Source organism: Microtus oregoni, unplaced genomic scaffold (assembly GCF_018167655.1).
Source record: "Microtus oregoni isolate MIOR12 unplaced genomic scaffold, Mior012 000019F_ref0000042, whole genome shotgun sequence".
NCBI classification, from domain to species: domain Eukaryota; kingdom Metazoa; phylum Chordata; class Mammalia; order Rodentia; family Cricetidae; genus Microtus; species Microtus oregoni.
The window spans coordinates 36,131,989-36,151,355 of record NW_024543078.1 but is presented as its reverse complement, the minus strand read 5'-3'; the positions used below and the strand labels follow the sequence as shown (position 1 = coordinate 36,151,355).

The 19,367-nt window shown below is 41.1% G+C and overlaps 1 protein-coding gene across 2 annotated transcripts in view; it reads right to left on the bottom strand.

The window, feature by feature from the left end:
* The window catches only part of LOC121459290 (myotubularin-related protein 3), a 114,977-nt gene that overhangs the window by 12,577 nt on the left and 83,033 nt on the right, over positions 1-19,367 (bottom strand). For both annotated transcript variants that reach the window (XM_041668840.1, XM_041668842.1), the window contains exons 8-12: positions 16,048-16,144; positions 11,623-11,736; positions 5,399-5,604; positions 3,996-4,127; positions 3,201-3,312 (exon numbers count right to left, since the gene is read on the bottom strand). In XM_041668840.1, coding sequence (XP_041524774.1) covers positions 3,201-3,312; positions 3,996-4,127; positions 5,399-5,604; positions 11,623-11,736; positions 16,048-16,144 — 661 coding nt within the window. The remainder of the gene's footprint in view (positions 1-3,200; positions 3,313-3,995; positions 4,128-5,398; positions 5,605-11,622; positions 11,737-16,047; positions 16,145-19,367) is intronic.

Sequence of the window (19,367 nt, the reverse complement as noted above, 5' to 3'; positions counted from 1 at the left end):
AAAAAAAAAAAACATTAATTTTTTTTAAAATTTTTTTTTGTTTTTTTGTTTTTTTTTTGTTTTTCGAGACAGGGTTTCTCTGTGGTTTTGGAGCCTGTCCTGGAACTAGCTCTTGTAGACCAGGCTGGTCTCGAACTCACAGAGATCCACCTGCCTCTGCCTCCCAAGTGCTGGGATTAAAGGCGTGTGCCACCACCGCCCGGCAAGACCATTAATTTTTAACTGTCTATATGGGAGGTGGTGTGCACATGAGTGCAGAAGCCCAAGGAGGCCAGACGTGTTAGGAACCAAACTTGGGTCCTCTGAAAGAGCAGAATGTGCTCTTAACCATTGAACCCATCTCTCTTCCCTAGCCACACCCTTTTTTTCCCCTGCAGTGGTGGGAATGAAACTCAGGTTCTTAAATTTGTTAATTAAGTGTTCTATCATTGAGCTATATCCCCAACCCTCCCTGGTTCTCTCTCTCTCTCTCTCTCTCTCTCTCTCTCTCTCTCTCTCTCTCTCTCACACACACACACACACACCACACACACACACACACACACACACACACACACACATTTATTAGCTTGAGAAGTAGCTGGGCCCTGGAGCTAAGTGACAAATGCAAATGGATAATCCTCAAAGGAAAGTAGTCGGCTGTTCTTTGGTCAGTGCAATGGTCTGAATGAGAATGGCCCCATAGGCTCACATATTTTATTGCTTAGCCACTAGGAACTAGCACTATTTGAAAGGGCTAAAAGGATTAGACATTATGGCCTTGTTGGAGGAAGTATGTCACTAAGGGTGGGCTTTGAGGTTTCAAAAGTCCATGCCAAGTTTAGAATCTCTTTCTCTGCCTACAGATCAGAATGTAGCTCTCAGTTTCTGCTCCAGTGTTGCCTGCATGCTGTTTTGCTTCCTAGCATGATGATAATGGAACTGCAAGCAAACCCCCTCAATTAAATGTTTTCTTTCATAAGAGTCACCATGGTCATGGTACCTCTTCACAGCAATGAAACCCTAAGACGGTCACCTCTCCAAAGGACATTGCTTCATCCTCAGGGCTGACTGTGATAAATCTATTCATTTTTCGACTGGTTCATTGGTTTTCATTTTCTTTTTCCAAGACTGGGTTTCTCTGGGTAGCCTGGCTGTCCTGAAACTTACTCTGTACACCAGGCTGACCTCAAACTCAAAGAGCTACCCTTGCCTCTGTCTCCCTAATGCTGGGATTAAAGGTGTGCTCCACCACCACCCAGCAATTTAATTACTTTTACCAAGAGTCAGCACAAGCAGACTCAGGAAGCACCTGATGTTATAAATCCAGTTAAGAATGCAAAACAAACTGGATGTGACTATGCAGATCTACTGAGGGGACCCAAGGAAACAGCTATGGGCTTTAGCACAAATACCTAAAAAAGAAAATCCTATCTTTATTGGCACATCTCTGTCTTCCTGAAATAATAAAGAAGGGGCTTTTAAATATTTATCTGTTTTACAGAGTACTGCTCCTAATTTATCTTATACTCAAGCAATCCCCTTGTAGGGGTACTACTTTACCTTCCTCGCTGCAAATTCCAGCTATTCTTTTTCTTTTTTTAATTCTCTCATATATTATATCCCGACAGCAGTTTTCTCTCTCTTCCCTCTCCCCAAGACCCATGCCCCAACCCTTACCCTGGAGGAGGAAAAGGATCCCACCCAACCATCAATTTTTAATAAGCAATAGAATTAGAACATTATTACTGAGTCAAATTACTTTAGAAATGGAAGCTAACATGTAAAAAACCAAACAAACAAAAAACTGACTTAACAAGTTTAACACATAGAACATAACGAAAAACTGGAGAGATGTTCAGTCGGTAAGATATTTGCTACACATATATGACAACCTGAGTTGGAGTTCTTTAGTATCCAAGTTTAAAAAAAAAAAAAAGGTTGACCCTGAAAGCCTTCTCCCTTAGACTAGCTTTCATAATACCTGAAGAGGCTATGCAAGCTTCGAAAGGAGGGAGGCTGCCAACAGTCCTACCCAGCTGTGATACCTATAAACCACAACAATGACCAGCAAGGTATGAAATCCCTACAGGTGCAACAGTGACACTCATGTCTTGGCAGTAACCAACCCTGCTCAACAGGAGAGAAATCATGACTGGTACTGGAAAACAAATACCGAAGGGTAGTGAGAGCATGGACCTTAGAGGAGAATCCACAAGCGGCATGTTACTTACTAACCCAGTATAATTCCCAATTGAGTTTCAAATACTTATCCATTTACTCACAGATAAGTGAAGTTTTCACCTTTCATCAAACAAACGTCTCTGCAATAAGTGGAGACCATTACAGAAATCACAACTGGCCAGAGTGTAGAGAACAACTGGGTGTGCAGTGCCTAGCGCCAATCGGTAGACACATCTACAACACAGCTCCTGTACCTAAGGCTCAGGGAACACTGTAGAAGAGGGAGTGAGCGCCTGTAAGAGCCAGGGGACCAGGGAATCTGCTGTGAGACTGTGTCTCCTAGAAGTGATAGAGAAACCTGAACAATATGGCTGCCTTAATAAGATCTGAACAAGTATACCACCAACAGAAATGCTAACTTGGAAAGGTCACTCTCACAGGGTTCCGCCCTGTGACAAAGAACTAAACATTAACTAGGTAATACTTACAGAGAGAGAAAGTCTTCCATGGAGATGGAGTCCCTAACTAGTTCTCCAATGCCAAGCAGCCAGACTTGAAATTCTCACATACAATCAGGGTATGTGTGTGTGAGAGAGAGAGACAGAAAATGGTGACTTCACATTAAGACACCTCAATTCGGCTGGGCGGTGGTGGCACATGTTTTTAATAGCACCTGGGAGGCAGATATAGGCAGATCTCTGAGTTTGAGGCCATTCTAGTCTACTGAGCAAGTTCCAGGACAGCCAAGGCAACACAGAGAAGTTTTAAGTTCAAAATTAAATTTAATTTATTTAAGTTCAAAAATAAATTTAAAAAAACCTGCAGAAGAGCTGGACTGCTTTGCCAACAGCTCAGGTTTTATACTGCCTGGTTCATATCTACAGAGACTGAAAGTATAACTAAAGTTCACTACAGAAAGAAAATACAAAAATAAATAAAATAAAAAAAACCCTGAAGAATATCTACAATCTTGTTTTTGCTGTTGTTGTTTTGCAGTAACAACAAAAGAAGCACACAGACCAAAGCCCAGGCCTTACTTTCCAGGATCCGGCATCTGTGTACACAGCAGTCGCAGAGACTGGAAACTCCTCCGGATAGAATGGATGTTTGCCATTCCCATAAACACAACTTCACAGTTTGGGTAATACTCTGGAGAGAAAAACAATAAAGAAAGCATAAATACATTCAACTTAAGGATCAGATGAGCAAATTTAACAGCAACAAAATGGCAGCACTCAGACAGAAGGGGCATGACCGATTCAGAAAGGGTATCTTATTAGGATTTTGTGTTTACTACCTCAATTTTCACCCCTGCTTCTCTCTTTCTGTCTGTCTCTTTCTTTCTTAAAAGATTTATTTATTTAGTATGAATACTGTGTTCTAGCCACATGTATGCCTGCAGGCCATGGTTGTAAGCCACCACGTGGAAGTCACCATGTAGTTGCTGGGAATTGAACCAGTGCTCCCAACCTCTCCAGCCCTACCCCTGCTCTTCTAAGAAGTCTACAGCAAGTGTACTAGGAAGTAGTGATTCACATACGTACTGTGAGAGACAACAGTGCTTTCAGGAGACCAGACTAAGAACCAAAGCCTCCACAGCAGCACTGACAGACTTGGAGAGAGACGAGCTTTCCTATCACGCAAAGTTGGCACAGAGGAGGAAGATGATTGGCACTTTGTCCAAAGCACACGAATGTCAAGGATCCAAAGAGCTGCCTGGCTTCTAGATGCAGAGTGAGGAATGTGCCTTGTCATTTATCCTAAATTAAGTCCAGGTTGTGAGTGAGCTGCACTTACAAGGACAGATTATCAAGGGACGATCATACACTCACCTGGGCATTCACAGCCTCCTCCTTTGGCTCGATTTGCCACAGCTGCTGCATAGGAGCGTGCATCCAAGATCAAAAGTTTCTGTGGCTGGAGAGCTAAACTTTCTGCTCCTGAAGCATTTGAAAGAGAGGAATCTGCAGAAATCAAGAAGAGAGTAAAAGCTAAATGAACCTAGTTTTCCTAGAACTGTGAAAAATCAGAACCAGAGGCATTTATATTACAGTAAAACAAAACAAAATAAAACTCAAAGCAACAAAGTTCCCTAACTAGACTCTGGTACACAAACTTGGCTTCAGTCTACCCTGTTTTGCCTTCTGATTAAAAATTGATGGAGCTGGAGAGATGGCTCAGTGATTAAGAATACTAACTGTTCCTCCAGAGGTCCTGGATTCAATTCCCAGCACCCACATGGCAGCTCATAACTATCTGTAACTTCAGTTCCAAGGGATCTGACACCCTCACACAGACATACATGCAGATAAAACACCAATGCACATGAAATAAGTTATTTTTAAAAAAGAAAACCAATAAGGAATTATTTTACAAAAGCAATTCCCACATCACATGAAGACCCATATTGCCCAATCTCTTACTCCCATTTCTTTCTTTTTTTTTTTTTTTGTTTGTTTTGTTTTTCAAGACAGGGTTTCTCTGTAGCTTTGGAGCCTGTCCTGTAGTAGACCAGGCTGGCCTTGAACTCACAGAGATCTCTCTGCCTGCTGAGAGCTGGGATGAAAGGCATATGCCACCACTACCTGGCTCTTATTCCCATTTCTACCGCTGTAGTTCTTTCATAGAAGCTGGTATTTCTCAGGCTGGAGAGATGGCTCAGAGGTTAAGAGAACTGACTGCTCTTCCCAAGGTCCTGAGTTCAATTCCCAACAACCACATGGTGACTCAGAACCATCTGTAATGAAATCTAGTGCCTTCTTCTGGCCTGCAGGCATACATGCAGACAGAACACTGTATACATAATAAATAGAAGGGAGAAGAAGCTGGCATTTCTCTCTGTAGATTGGTGACAACCCAAATCCTCATTATAAACACTTCATTTTTTCATGATGGCATGGAAGACAACATTAGGCTCTCAAATCAAGCTTGAAACAAAAGGTCTCCCAGTGATTTGTCAAGACCTGTCAGTCCTCAAACAATCTCACTGAATTCTCTTTTACAAAAGTAAGTATAGCCAGGTGTGGTGGCACATACCTTTAGTCCCAGCAATCAGGAAGCAGAGGCAGGTGGTTCTCTGTGAGTTTGAGGCCAGTCTACTCCAAATAGTGCGCTCCAGGAGAGACACTCAAAAAACCCAAAGTAACATTGTGTCTTCTAAGAAAAGGCCACTTTTTAAGAAAAGCTTCCCAGGTGCTTTTAAAAACTGCTGTCATGGGCCTAGAGAGCACCTTACCAAACTCCACATCAGAAAGATCTCCGCCATTGGGAAAGTCCCGACAACTGTTCCTAGTGGAACCCTTGCTGATACTTGATTGGGAGTCAGAAGCACAAGCTTTGGCCACTGACTGCACCAGATGTTCATCGTCAGCATTCCGCCAGCCCCACCAGCTAACCTCCGGTTGTCCACAGCGGGCAATGACAGCTCCATTGCTCTGGTGCCTGTGTGGAGGCAAGAGACAATAACTACTATTTCAAGACCCCAACCTGATGCTCTGTACTCACATAAAAAGTATGGTAGGTGATTATAAGTTCTTTAATGAATAGCTTGACACTAGGTAAATACTGAATTGGCTTCAAATCTTTACAATATTAATAGGGGCAGAAATGAATAACAATGTAGCACAAATAAAACCCAGAAACAGATATTGGGATTCAACCTGAAGAGCAGGAAAACAAAGCAGACAAGCCACTAGAGAGCTCTTACCTCTATGAAATCTTTACTGAAAGAGAGTGAGTTCCTGTCTCATCCTCCCTTATATTCCACTCTCTGGGATTAAAGGTGTGCACCACCACTGCCTCGTCTGTATGGCTGACTAGTGTGGCTGTTTTGCATTCTGATCTCCAGGCAAGCTTTATTTATTAAAATACAAATGAAATATCACTACATAACAAAACCTACATAACTTTCTCAATTATCATCCCATTATAGTGCTCTCTATAAAGTTACCAACAAATGATAAATGAATATTCTCAGAGAAAATAAACTAACACTCACAATTTAGATATTCAGAATGTTTGTTTGAGAAATAAGCTTTTTAAAAAAATTATGACTACTATAATTCTGCTATGTAATAACTAAGTACAAATACCTCATTTCTAATACTGAATCCAATGCATTAGATGCTAAAGTATAGAACAAATTCCTTTCCTCACTTCTGAGGGTCCACTGTAGTACCCATGCTCATTACTGCTGGCTTGAGGATTCTTTTTAAATATTGCCCATCTCGGCAGCTGTAACATTCACCTGGCCCACAGTGGACTCCTGAAGTTATTTTTCTTAGAGGCACAGCACTCAGTGACCCAGCCAGTCATGCCTCCTTCCTCGGGCTCATAGAAGGAAGAAATCACAATCCCAGTAAACCTTACTTTGACAGATCCTTTTCCAAAGGCAGAACTCATTCTCAGAGTCTACTCTGAGATGCTATTAAAACCTCAGGTGTTTTCCAGTATGTCAATTTAAAAGTTGGGGAAATGTAATAATTAGTAGTAAAACAGGAAAAAGGTTCAGACACACGCTATATCATCAATACTGGAATGTGTCACATAAAGTGAAATAAGCCCATCACTGATGACATACATTGTAAGATTCTGCTTATATGACACATTCAGACAGGTGAATCTAGAGGAACAATGTATTACTGGGTATACATTGGGTTAGAGCAGCTGGGGAAGGAGGAACGACTGCTAATGAGTATGAGGTTTCTCAGGGTAGTGAAGATACACTTAAGACAGATTGAGAGATGGGTTATACAACTCTAAATGTAATACACTAAAAACTGCTAAAATAATGACATACTTCAAGCTTATTTTTGGTTATAAAACTAATCATCTGGCTATATATAAAGATGGAGGGCTCAGTGGGTGAAGCACATGCCTGGGCAAGCCTGGTACCCTGTACTCTATCCCTGAACCCATGAAAAGATGGAAGGAGGCAACAGACTCCACAAAATTGTATCACATGTGCTGTGGTATATGTGCCCAAACACACCACACACGTATAATAAATAAATCAATGAATAAATAACATTTATAAATCTTTTTAAAAAGATTTTTGTATATATTTTATTTCTGTGTATGTGGACGAGTCTGTGTGTGGAAGGAGAGAGGTCAAAAAAGGACAACAGATCTCTAGGAGCGCAATTATAGGCAACTGTGAGGACCCAATATGGGTGCAGGTAACCAAACTCCATTCATTTGAAAGAGCAGGAAGTGCTCTTTATCACTTAGCCAACTCTTCAGCCCCAATAAATACTTTTAAAAAAATTCCCCAATTCAATACCCTGAAGAAAATGCCCATATTTTTAAGAATGCTCCTGAACACACACACATGTAAATCTGCACACAAACAGTACAAATGTGTTTACACGGAACACAGTACTCCATTCCTGTTTCTTCTTTAGGGAACAACTGGGGAAAGTTTGCTTTTAATTCTCAGATTCACAAGTAATAAATTAATTTGGTGGTAATCAAACCATAATAGAACAGTTTGCTAATAGGTTTTCAATCCTCCTTCACTGTGAGCAGCAGGTAGAAACAGTACACATTATTACCAACACCTCATTGGCTCACACACAAATGAAACAAATGTCAGGAAACCTAATGGATTCTTGCTGTGCATCCCTAGTAGGCTGGGGAAGCATAGAGCTGAATGACTGCAAAAGGCTTCCCAAAAGAGGGTAGTGGGGACTTTCTGAGGCTTCCTGTCTCTGCGAGGCTTTCCAGCACTGAGCCAGGACCAGCAGACTGTACTCTTCAACCTGGGTCTTAGGTTTCTCAGGGTCAACTTGGTCACTATAAGTAGCAGAAGTCTTTTAATCTCTGAAAATGCTTGATATTTCATCAAAGATAGCTCAAGCCAGATAGCTACAATTACTTTAAAAGGAAAAGTATAAAGAAAATAAGGTAAAATAGACATTTTACTACTTTAACAAAGAGAATATGGAAAAATACAAAAGGGTAAAATGTCTAGTAAATGAACCCACCTACTAGAGTGGTATATTATTTGTGTTTTAATAAATAAAGTTTGCCTGAAGATCAGAGGGCAAAGCAGCCACATTAGCCATTCAGGCCAGGTAGTGATGGCATACACCTTTAATTTCAGGACTCAGGAGACAGAGGCAGATGGATCTCTCTGAGTTCAAGGCTACCCTGGACTATACAAGACTGATCCAGAAATAGATCCAGGTGGTGGTGGTTCGCACCTTTAATCCCAATGTTTGGGAGTCACACACCTTTAATCCCAGCACTAGGGAGGTGGAAACAGGAGCGATATGGCTGGGTGGAGAAAGAAATATAAAGGGGAAGAGACAGGAACTCAGTGAAGTGTGGAGTCTGAAGATTCGTGGAGACAGGATCTGAAGATTTGGAAGAGGTAAAAGGTTTCTCTAGTGGTTGACTGCTTTGCTTTTCTGATCTTCAGCTTGAATGCCAAAATCTGTCTCTGGGTTTTTATTACTCGTGCAACAACCTACTAAAAAATAGAATGCTTCCATTTTACATGAAAATGCAGTGGTTTTAACTGCCTCTAATTCAATGGTCAGAGAAGCTCCCCATAGATACAGTGTTTCAAATGATTGACAAGTGCAAAGACAGAGGCGTTGTGAGCCTCACTACAGATGAGGGAGGCCTCCCAAGATCTTGCTGTGTTAGAGCAACTCCACAGTTCTAATCAGTGCTGCCAAGGAACTGCTGTTAGTTATCTCAGAAATCACTGCTGCAGTCCACAAATAACTAAATCGAGGAAATCTTGGATTTAGAGGCATCTTGCCACCTTTGGTAGTTTGAATACAATGTGATGGTTTGGATGAGAATGGGCACCATAGGCTCATAAATTTAAATGCTTAGTTATCAAGGAATGACACTTTTGAGAAGGATTAGGAGATGTGGCCTTGTTGGGGTAGGTGTGGCCTTGTTGGAGGGAGTATGTCACTGGGAGTAGGCTCTGAGGTTTTAAAAAGCCCATGCTTACAGATCAGAATATAGCTCTCAGCTATTGCTCCAGCTCCATGATCCCTGCCATGATGATAATGGACTAAACCTCTAAAACTGTAAGTAGTCCCCCAAGTAAATGCTTTCTTTTATAAGAGTTGCCTTGATGTGGTTTGAAAAAAAAATGGCCCCCAAAAGGAGTGGCACTATTAGGAGGTGCAGCCTTGTTGGAGGAAGTGTGTCATTGTGGGTGCAGGTTTTGAGGTCTCTTTTCTCAAGCTTCACTCAGTGTGAGTCGATTTCTGTTGCCTCTGAGTCAAAATGTGGGACTCTTCAGCTCCAGCATCATGTCTGCCTACATGTTGCCATGGTCCCCATCCTCAAGATAATGGACTGAATCTCTAAAACTGTAAGAGAGCCACCTCAATTAAGAGTTGCTGTGGTCATGGTGTCACTTCACAGCAACAGAACCGTGACTAAGACAACACCTCTGCTGGCATTGAAGAGTGGTGGAGTGTCCTGAACAGTCTTCAACACATCCCTCACAAAACTAAACATAGGAATCCAACTTGGAGATCAGAGATGTAAGATACACATCCTGCGATAAAGAATAGCTCCTGGAAGCCTGCTTGATTTACATGGGCTACATCAAGAACTTTCAAGTTTAATCTCTATAATCTTGATTTTCTCTCAAAGACTGAAATGAAAATTTCCATTTATGTATATATTCTAGGATCTCTAGAATTTGGAACCCTAGAACTCATGCCTTCTAGAATAACATTTTAGAAAAGAAAAAAAAAGCTAATGTTTTATCACATTCTAAGGAGCTTTTCTTACCTAGTACAATTGTGCTTTCTGCCTAAGGGGGGATTTATTGAAGCCTGTTACTCAAAAGATGAAAAGTATTTCCCCCTTCTGCTCCAAGTCAGCAAGTCTCACAAATGCCAGGCCTCTGATCTAATACAGCTGCCCGTCACAACAGCAGCCAGCTTCTTTTCCCATTCTCATAAATCCCTTCAGCTTTCACTGCTAACTCACATGTCAATTCTCATCACTTGATAGGTAAATTTGGTGACCTACTTTTCCAGTAGTGTATGAAAACAAAATGATGAAAATGGAAAGCGAAAGCTTAATGGTTTCCACTGACTTTCTGTGTTCAGGGTGGGCATTAGAATTTGCCTTCAACAGACAGGAATGCATTAAGGAATACACTTTCCTAGGCCTCAATACTTGAGTGCAATGGCTTCTGGTGGGCAGTTTTGAACTAAGCCATGGTTTTAGCTCACCTTGGGCAGAATCTAAAAAGTTTGCACACCAGAAAAATTAAATGGAGACTGTTCACATTACAAAACACAATAATGACTTCCTAAAACTATAATATGATTGTGTAAGAACAAAGAGGTCACTGACTTATCTCTGAATCATTCATCTGTCCCTCTAAACCACTCCTCACTCATGCTCCTATAAGCAACTTTAAAAGCTGCAACTGAGCTGGGCGGTGGTGACGCAAGCCTTTAATCCCAGCACTCGGGAGGCAGAGGCAGGTGGATCTCTGTGAGTTCATGGCTAGCCTGGTCTACAAGAGCTAGTTCCAGGACAGGAACCAAAAGCTACGGAGAAACCCTGTCTCGAAAAATCCAAAAAAAAAAAAAAAAAAAAAAAAAAAAAACCTGCAACTGGTCAGCAAGCTAAACCAGATGGAACCATTTCTTAGGCCTGTAGTGTGTGTCCTATCTGGGATGAATAGAGGTTCATTCATGTCTTCCCACAAGAAGACACATACAGCTCTCATGCCTTGGATTTCTTAAACTTTCCATCCAGTCTCAGCATTTCTAATTCTATCTCAAAACAGGAGTCTTTCCACATGTCAAAGTGACAACCACAGACACCATTATAGTTCATTCATTTCTATTCTAAGTTTCACCAATCTTTCAACACAAAAGCCCCTGCTAAGGTTAAATGCAGCAAGCACAAGAAAGAATGCTCCTCCATACACACACACACACATGTTTTTTTGAGACAGAATTCGTAGGCATAGCTGTCCTGGAACTTGCTTTGTAGACCAGGCTGGCCATGAACTCACAAGGGTCCACGTGCCTCTGTCCCCAGAGTCTGGGATTAAAGGTGCACACCCCCACAACCCAGCTTAAATATAACACCTTTTTTTTTTTTTTAAAGACAAGTTCTCCCTGTGTAGTAGCCCTGTCTAGCCTGGAAGTCCTTATGTAGACCAGGATAGTTTTGAACTCACAGAGATCCACCTGTTTCTAACTCTGGCCCAGACACTTTTCTACCAAAATGATCCTCAGTGTCTACTCACACCACCAGCTAGTGTTCTGGACACAATGGGTGTTGGTATATTTCTTTCTGCAGGCACAGCTTCAGCAATAAGGAAGCATGGACTTGCCAGGGATTGTCTCTGAACCCAACCTCACCTGTCACTTGTCAGGTTAGCAGCTGTAGAGTCAGTGAGCAACAGGTGCTGGGGCAGTACTACCAGCCTAACTGGGACTGGTCTGGCTTACTTACCTGTAGATAACAGCAGGGATGCGCTTCCAGGATCGGAAGCCTGCCACGCTTTCTAGTTCTTTGTCAGTGATCCAGGCAGGTACTATGAGCTCTTGTGGATAACTACCACACAATCTGTTGGATAGAAGAGGATGGTGGTGAGAAGAAAGGAGGGGGAGAAAGGAGTGATATTAATATGGGGGACTGAGAGAGAGATGCAGAAGGAAACTATAGAAGCCAGTACAGGATCACTGTTCATGCCACTGCAGAGCCAGCTAAATGGGCAATGAGGGTGCCTGCTTAGCATGTTCAAGGATCTGTATTTATTCTCTAGCACAGGAGAGAAAAAAGTAACAGAAGAGAAACTGAAGGGGCATTATTTGAGTTTTTAGTCTCCTTAACTGAATGAGAAGCCATTATTTTGCTTATATTTTATACACATTACCTTTGATGGTTCAATCTGATTCTACCTTTTGTAATCTGATAAATCTAGCAATAAAACAATGAGACTCTCCATGATAATTTTGTTATAATTAATGTGTGTGTTTGTGTGTGTATCTTATTTTTAACTACGGGAAAAGCCACTTAAGTTGCAGGAAGAAAGCGTCTATGTCACTTCCCTTAGCTTCAGTTTTCCAGGCTCTTGTCAAAGGAAGCATGAAGAGGACAATGCCTACCACTTCAGACTTCTAGAGACCTCCTCAGATTAAGTTACTCAATCTCTGGTTTGAACCAGGAAGTCCTAATGTAAGTAACAAGTGCAGCCAAGCAATATATAGATACAATACCCAGAACTGATCCCAATGAGCTAAATTTGTAATGTGAATAAGCTATTAATTATAATTTCTATAAAACACACCTCAGAAGAAAATATATACTCTCTCTATAAACATGCTGTCTCTTGCTTGCTCTACCCCCCCCCCACACTCTTGATTAAGGTAGCGTGTTTGTGCAGTTCATTTTAAAATGTAATGTATACTTAAAAATATAGGTTAATAGATAATCATCTATAGTCAAGCTTATAGTCATGTTAGTTAAATTTTCTAGCTGTACAGAGATATATTTCAGATGGATAGGCATTCTTCAAAAACTACAGAATATGGCATTTAAAATGTTTTAGTAACTTAAAATTTTTCATTACAATGAGACACATCTGCTCCTGACAGCACAATTAACTCAAGAGGAAGATGGACATCAAAAAGGCTCCTTATGGAGTTTGCTAGTCATTTGGGCAAAAAACTGCTCTTGCCTGGACTTCTTGAAGTTATATGCTGTATGAACTGGACATACAGGACCCACAAAAAAAAAATGACTGCTAAAGTTGCCTAACGAAGGTGAGACAGTCCTTTGGGGGTTCCTGCTTCATGAAAGGCACAGAAGAAAGTGACTGACAAACTGTCAATATAGGCGAAACTCTTTAAAATTTACTGCTTCATGAAAAAGTCTGCTGGATACTATGGGCCTGTAGGCTAAAGATGGATGCTCCAACATTACAGAAGAACTTTGGGTGGCTGTCCAGGCAGCAAGCTATCTCTGTTCTAGAGTAACTAGATAATATTATATCCTTCTGGAGTCTTTGATGGAGTTAAAGACTAGATAGTTATAAATGCAGTTTTTCTTAGTTATTAATAAAAGATAAAGTAAATATAAATGCTATAACTATAATTCTTACTTAATACCTGTTTTGTTATATGAATTTTACTATGTTAAAGCTAGAAACTTCCTTTTTATTTAAACAGAAAAGAAGAAATGGTGGGGAAGTCCTTCTGTCTATGTGTTGCTTTTATTGGTAAATGATTCAAAAAAACCATGGAGCTGCCAGGTGGAACCTTGCTGGTAGGCCACGAGTCTCATGATAAAATATAAAATGGGTTGATTTAATGTGAAAGAACTTGCTAGGACAATGCTAGAATCATTGGTCAAGCAGTGTTTTAATTAAAACAGTTTCTGTGTGGTTATTTCGGGAGGCTGGGATTAAAGGCCAGGAAATGAACAAGTAGTCTCTCACTATATCCCTCTGTCTCACTGTGCTCTCTCTCTCTCTCTCTCTCTCTCTCTCTCTCTCTCACACACACACACACACACACACACACACACACACACATTAAAACAAAAGGGTATATGAATTCACAAACCATCCGTGCTATCTAGTTTTCATGTCAACTTGACACAAGCTAGAGTCGTGTAGGAAGAAGGAAACTTAAGAAAATTCCTCCATAGGATTGGCCCATAGGCATATACTTGATTGATGACTGATGTGGGAGGGCCCACTGTGGCTAGTGCCACCCCTGGGAAGGTGATCCTGGATGAATGGTACAGAAATCAGTTGAGCAAGCCATGGAGAGTAAGCTAGTAAGCAAACAGTACTTCTCCATGGCCTCTGCTTCTGTTCCTGTCGCCAGGTTCCTACCCTGAGAACACCCCCTGACTTCATTTGATGAGGGCTGAGATATGAAAATGTAAGCAAAAAAAAAAAAAAAAAAAACAACCTTCCTCTTGTTTGTTTGTTTTTTTTTTTTTCGAGACAGGGTTTCTCTGTGGCTTTGGAGCCTCTCCTGGAACTAGCTCTGTAGACCAGGCTGGTCTCGAAACTCACAGAGATCCGCCTACCTCTGCCTCCCGAGTGCTGGGATTAAAGGCGTGCGCCACCGCCGCCCGGCTTAACAACCTTCCTCTTGAAGTTGCTTTTTGGTCATGGTGTTTTCAGCAATAGAAATCCTACCTAACACACCATCACCTTCATCACCCTCTCTTACTCTATCCTATGCGTTATTACAAGATTAGGACTTAGGAGTTTTGATCACTCTACACTACAGCTCTTTCTTTCCTGCTCTCATTTTCAGAAGATAAAGAATCATATGTTTAAAAGTCACTGAACCAGGAAGATGGCTGTGGTTGAGAAAAGCTACACAAACTTCCTAACATCCATTCAAGCTTGTTTTTTGTTTGTTTGTTATGTTTTCCTAGACAGGGTTTCCCTGTACAGTCCTGGTTATCCTTGAACTCATAGATCCACTTTGTCTCTGCCTCCCAAGTGCTGGGATTAAAGTCATGTGCCTCCATTCAAGCTCTTGCCAGTGACTATGGCAACTACTCTAATATCTCATCTTGTTCTTTTCATTTTGTTTTAGGTTCAAGACTAGACCTGGACCTCATTCTTTGGCAGTAGGATGACTGTTTCACAGTGCTGGAGACTAACTTACTCATAGGAATCAGTGATTGTTTGTGCACTGTCTAGCAGACCCCACCCCTCTTTCTGAGTCACTGTAGGTAAGCAGCTGCAGGGTAGGGAAAGAGGGTTCCACTCAGCAAAGCCTATGTAGCCTCAGATTCCTATGGTTTTTCTCTACTCCAGTTTGCCTCTGAGAGCAGCTCCATGTGAATGAAGCACTTGTACCTTTGTAACCCCAGGTTCTTAACTTCTTGGCTAGGCCCACATGAAGAGCTGCAGTAAGTGGTAGGTTTTTCAGTTAAAATTGGCCAAGCACAAATAGACGAAGAAAATGACTATTATAATTTGAGGTAACTGAAAAGATCAAAGGATGATTAGTGCTGAAAAGAAACTTATAAGAAGAGATTCATTTCAGTCTCCTGGACAGTTAGTTTACAGAAACTAAGACTGACAAAAATCACAGTATTTAGCCATCTTTTCTCTAAAGCATTTACATGTTTTAAGGGAACAGGTAATGGATGAACATTTAATAATAGTTATTTAGTATTTAATGGTTAAATAGTCAAAGCTGTGAAATTTTGCCATTAAGATTAGAAATGAGGGATTAGGGCTATTCTTCAGGAGGAAAGTGCTTGCTGTGCTATCATGAGTACCCAAGTTCATTTCCCCAGGGCCCATGTAAAAGGCTGGGTATGGTGGCTTGTGTTTATAATCCTAGCACTGGGGAGGTAGAGACAGAAGGTTCCTTAGAGTTTGTTGGTTAGCTAGTCTTGCTGAAGTGACAAGCTCCAGGTTCAGTGAGAGACCCTATCTCAAAAAATATGACAGGTGATAAAAGAAGACACTTAACACTGGCTAGCCTCTGGCCTCCGCCCAAACCTACACAGATGCATGTACATGCGCGCACACACACACACACACACACACACACACACACACACACACAGAGTGTCTGTCCTTCCTTTTAAGATCACCGATCCTATCTCTAACATAGCACCAAAGTGGTGATGAAAACACTACGCCCACCATAAGCACAGTATCATCTAGACACGCATGTCGAAGGGAAAATGGAGGACTGCAGGGGTTAAAGGAAGGTTCCAGGATCTTATTAACTAAGGATCATTTCCCACTCCAGGAATATTGAACAAAAGATTCCAAAAGAACTCTGAAGAACATGAATTTTGAGCTAATAAACTAAATTCCATTTCAAAGTACCTACGTTCAATGTTCTGCCACCTGAGAACTGGGGCTCTACAAATATCCATGTGACTCACTTGTATTTCTCATTGATGTTGGAAATCCTCCAGGCGTTGTTCATATCAAAACCCATCCGCTCCACTTCATTCTTAAACCTTGACGTTACATGCTCCCCTAGAGACAGAGAGAGACAGCAGAAACAAAGAAATAAATAAAAATTTTCAAAATGGAAAAATGGTGTGGGACCATGGTCTATATTCTGTCAATTATATTTTAAATAAACACTGATTGGCCAGTAGCCAGGCAGAAAGCATAGGCGGGACAACCAGACAGGAAGTAGAGGCGGGTCAATGAGAAAAGGAGAATTCTGGGAAGAGGACGTAGTCCTGTCCATCCACAGAAGAAGCAAGATGTGACTGCCTTGCTGAAAAAGGTACTGAGCCATGTGACTAGCATAGACAAGAATAATGGTCTAATATAAGTTATAAGAGTTAACAAGAAGCCCGAGCTAATGAGCCAATCAGTTTATAGTTAATGTAGATCTCTGTGTGATTTCTTTGGGACTTAACGATTGCAGGAAACCAGGCAGGACAGAAACCTCCGTAAACAGAAAAAGAAAACCACTACTACTTTGCTCTGTTCTATTTACATTGTTGTAAAGGCAGGAATGTATACATAAATAACATATATTTAGCTTTATTTGAAAAAGTAAGCAGAAAGAAAAGAGGACTAACTTAGATGAAGAATTATGTCATTGCCAAGTGGTGGTGGTGCACGCCATTGATCCCAGTACTCAAAAGGCAGAGGCAGGTAGATCCCTGTGAGTTTGAGACTAGCCTGGTCTACAAAGTGAGTTCCAATACAACCAGAGCTACACAGAGAAACCCTGTCTCAAAAACCAAAACCAAAACCAAAAAAAAAAAAAAAAAAAAAGATATGTCATCTTAGCCACTGCACATCTTTAATCCCAGCACTCAGAAAAAAGAGGCAGACAGAGGCAAGTATATCTCTATGAGAATTCTAAGGCAGCCAGGGGGTTATATAAGAAAGACCTTATTGCAAAAAAATGTTGGGTTGCTTGAACTTTCTGTGGGTATTGCTGTGCTCATTAACTACACTCAATTTTTCAGAGGGCAAATGGTCTGGCGGAGGTTAGTATGACACATCTCTCTGTCCCAAACCCCATGTTTTTTCTTGTAACCACACAGACTACTTTCCTACGCCCCCACCCAAACTGACAGTATGCATAAAAAGAAATAAAATCTGTCTTTAAAACCAGCAAGATTAGTAACATAGATCTAAAATTCTTATCTAAACCTTCTGGGTCACGTTTCAGGACCTGGGAATTCTCTGGCTTTTAGATAGCTAAGACAGTGCATGTATGGAAACACTACAGTCACAGTTCCAAGGGAGCTACTAAGGCTCCTAGTTCCTCAGACAAACACGTGCACACTTCACACCACAGGAGGTAACTCTGTCAGCTCAGATAAGGTCAAACCGCAAATAGGTTAAGAAATGCCTTCTGGTTTTCAGAGATTGCAGCAATCAGGCAAGTGATCACAGGATCCTAACTGCCAGTGACCAGAAGTCCAAGGGAACACCCCATTATTAAAAGAAACTCTAGGCATTTGTAAGAACACATCCCATCCCCTAGCTATAACCCGGTCACATTTCTCATAAATGTGGCCCTTTCTCCCTGAAGACCCTAACAAAGGCAGAGCCAGACCTACACTTAAAAGGCTTCCCATTTAGAGAAGTGCATGGTTCTGAAGCATAACTTACTAAACAAAATTATCAAGCGGGCTCCTAATGTGTACAACCCACATTGCCAGCTATAAAACAAATGTTTGCCGGACTAAAAGAAAGCACAACAAATAAAATACGCAACAGACTGCTTTAGAGAGAAGGATAAAGCTTTGCTTTCCCTGGGGAGTGAGCTTCAGAGCAGGAAACACCAATTGCTTGGATGAAGGCCAACCCTGTAAAACCATGTTCCATTTAAACTACTTTTCTTGAGTTTAAGCTAAGGTATCACATGCTTCCGGAAGATGAGCTATAAAAAGATAATGTTCAGAGCAGCAGGAAGGAATAACAGTTAAATCTGGTCCATTTGGAAAAGTTTTAGAATCGATGTAACAGACTCTCAAATAGGGTACTAAGCTATCTGAACTGAGGTGCCATCTGTCTACAAATTGTAAAGAGTATTGGCCCTTTCATTTAAAATATAAAGCTGTAAAATTGTGGAAATTTTCAAGTTTGTTAAAAGGAGATAGCCGGAGAGATGGCTCAGTAGTTAAGAGCACTGGCTGTTCTGACAGAGTTCCTGAACTCAATTCCCAGAACCCACTCGGTGGTTAACAACTGTCTATAATGGTATCTAATACCCTCTTCTGGTGTGCAGACCTATATGCAAACAAAACACCCACATACATAAAATACATGCATACATACATACATCTTTAAAAGAGAAAGGTGTTGTCCCTTCTCCTGATATACTTTTAGGTTTTACAGAGGTAGAATGCATTTTTATTAATGGTCTTTTATATTAACACCTTGATTTTAGGATAAACAGTTATCCTAAAAGGATCCTGTGATTTTAAGAAATAACCACTGGCTTCTGGGCACCATCTTGGCAGATAATCTATTGTTTAAAACTGAGCTATGCTGGAGACCTAGAACAGAAAACGGCCACAGGGCAGGTGTTTAACCTGCCACAGCCAAAGGGATCTACGGCTTGAGAGGCAGCTGTGGCCAGGAGCAGATCTCATTAACTGACACTAACTCTAGAGTTAGACAGACTTGAGCTTGAGGTCTGTAGGTAGATCAGGCTCTGGAGTCTGAAAACTCTGCAGTTCCAATGATCAATACTCAGGGGGTTAGAAAGCGTGGAAACAGGCCCTTCACCCGTGCAGATCTGAATGCCGTGGATGCTTCTCCCACTCTCCACTCTCTAGCTAGGACACAAGGGAAGTCTACAGGGGTATAAGAAATCTGTCTAGCCCACCAACCACAAAGATAAGTGTGGCCATCAGAAGTTTTTGGTACACAAACAAGAGAAGCTATAAAAATGAAGATAGTTAGAGTAGACATTAGATACAGGCTCAAATCAGCATAAATCTGAAAGAGTAAGAATCAACAGGTACAGCTAACCTTTCCCTTCCTCACCATGCATACTGGCAGTCTGCCATCTGAAGCTGCTAACATGTCAGCTTTTCCTTTCATTCCTCCATTTCCTTTATAGTATTTTTGTGGTAATATTTTCACTTCTAACACTTTTAAAAAGTTTTTATTTATTTTAAAAATAGTATGGATGTTTTATCTGCATGAATGTCTGTGTATCACTTGCATGCTGGTGCCCATGGAGGACAGAAGAAGGCATAAAATCCGCTGGAACTGG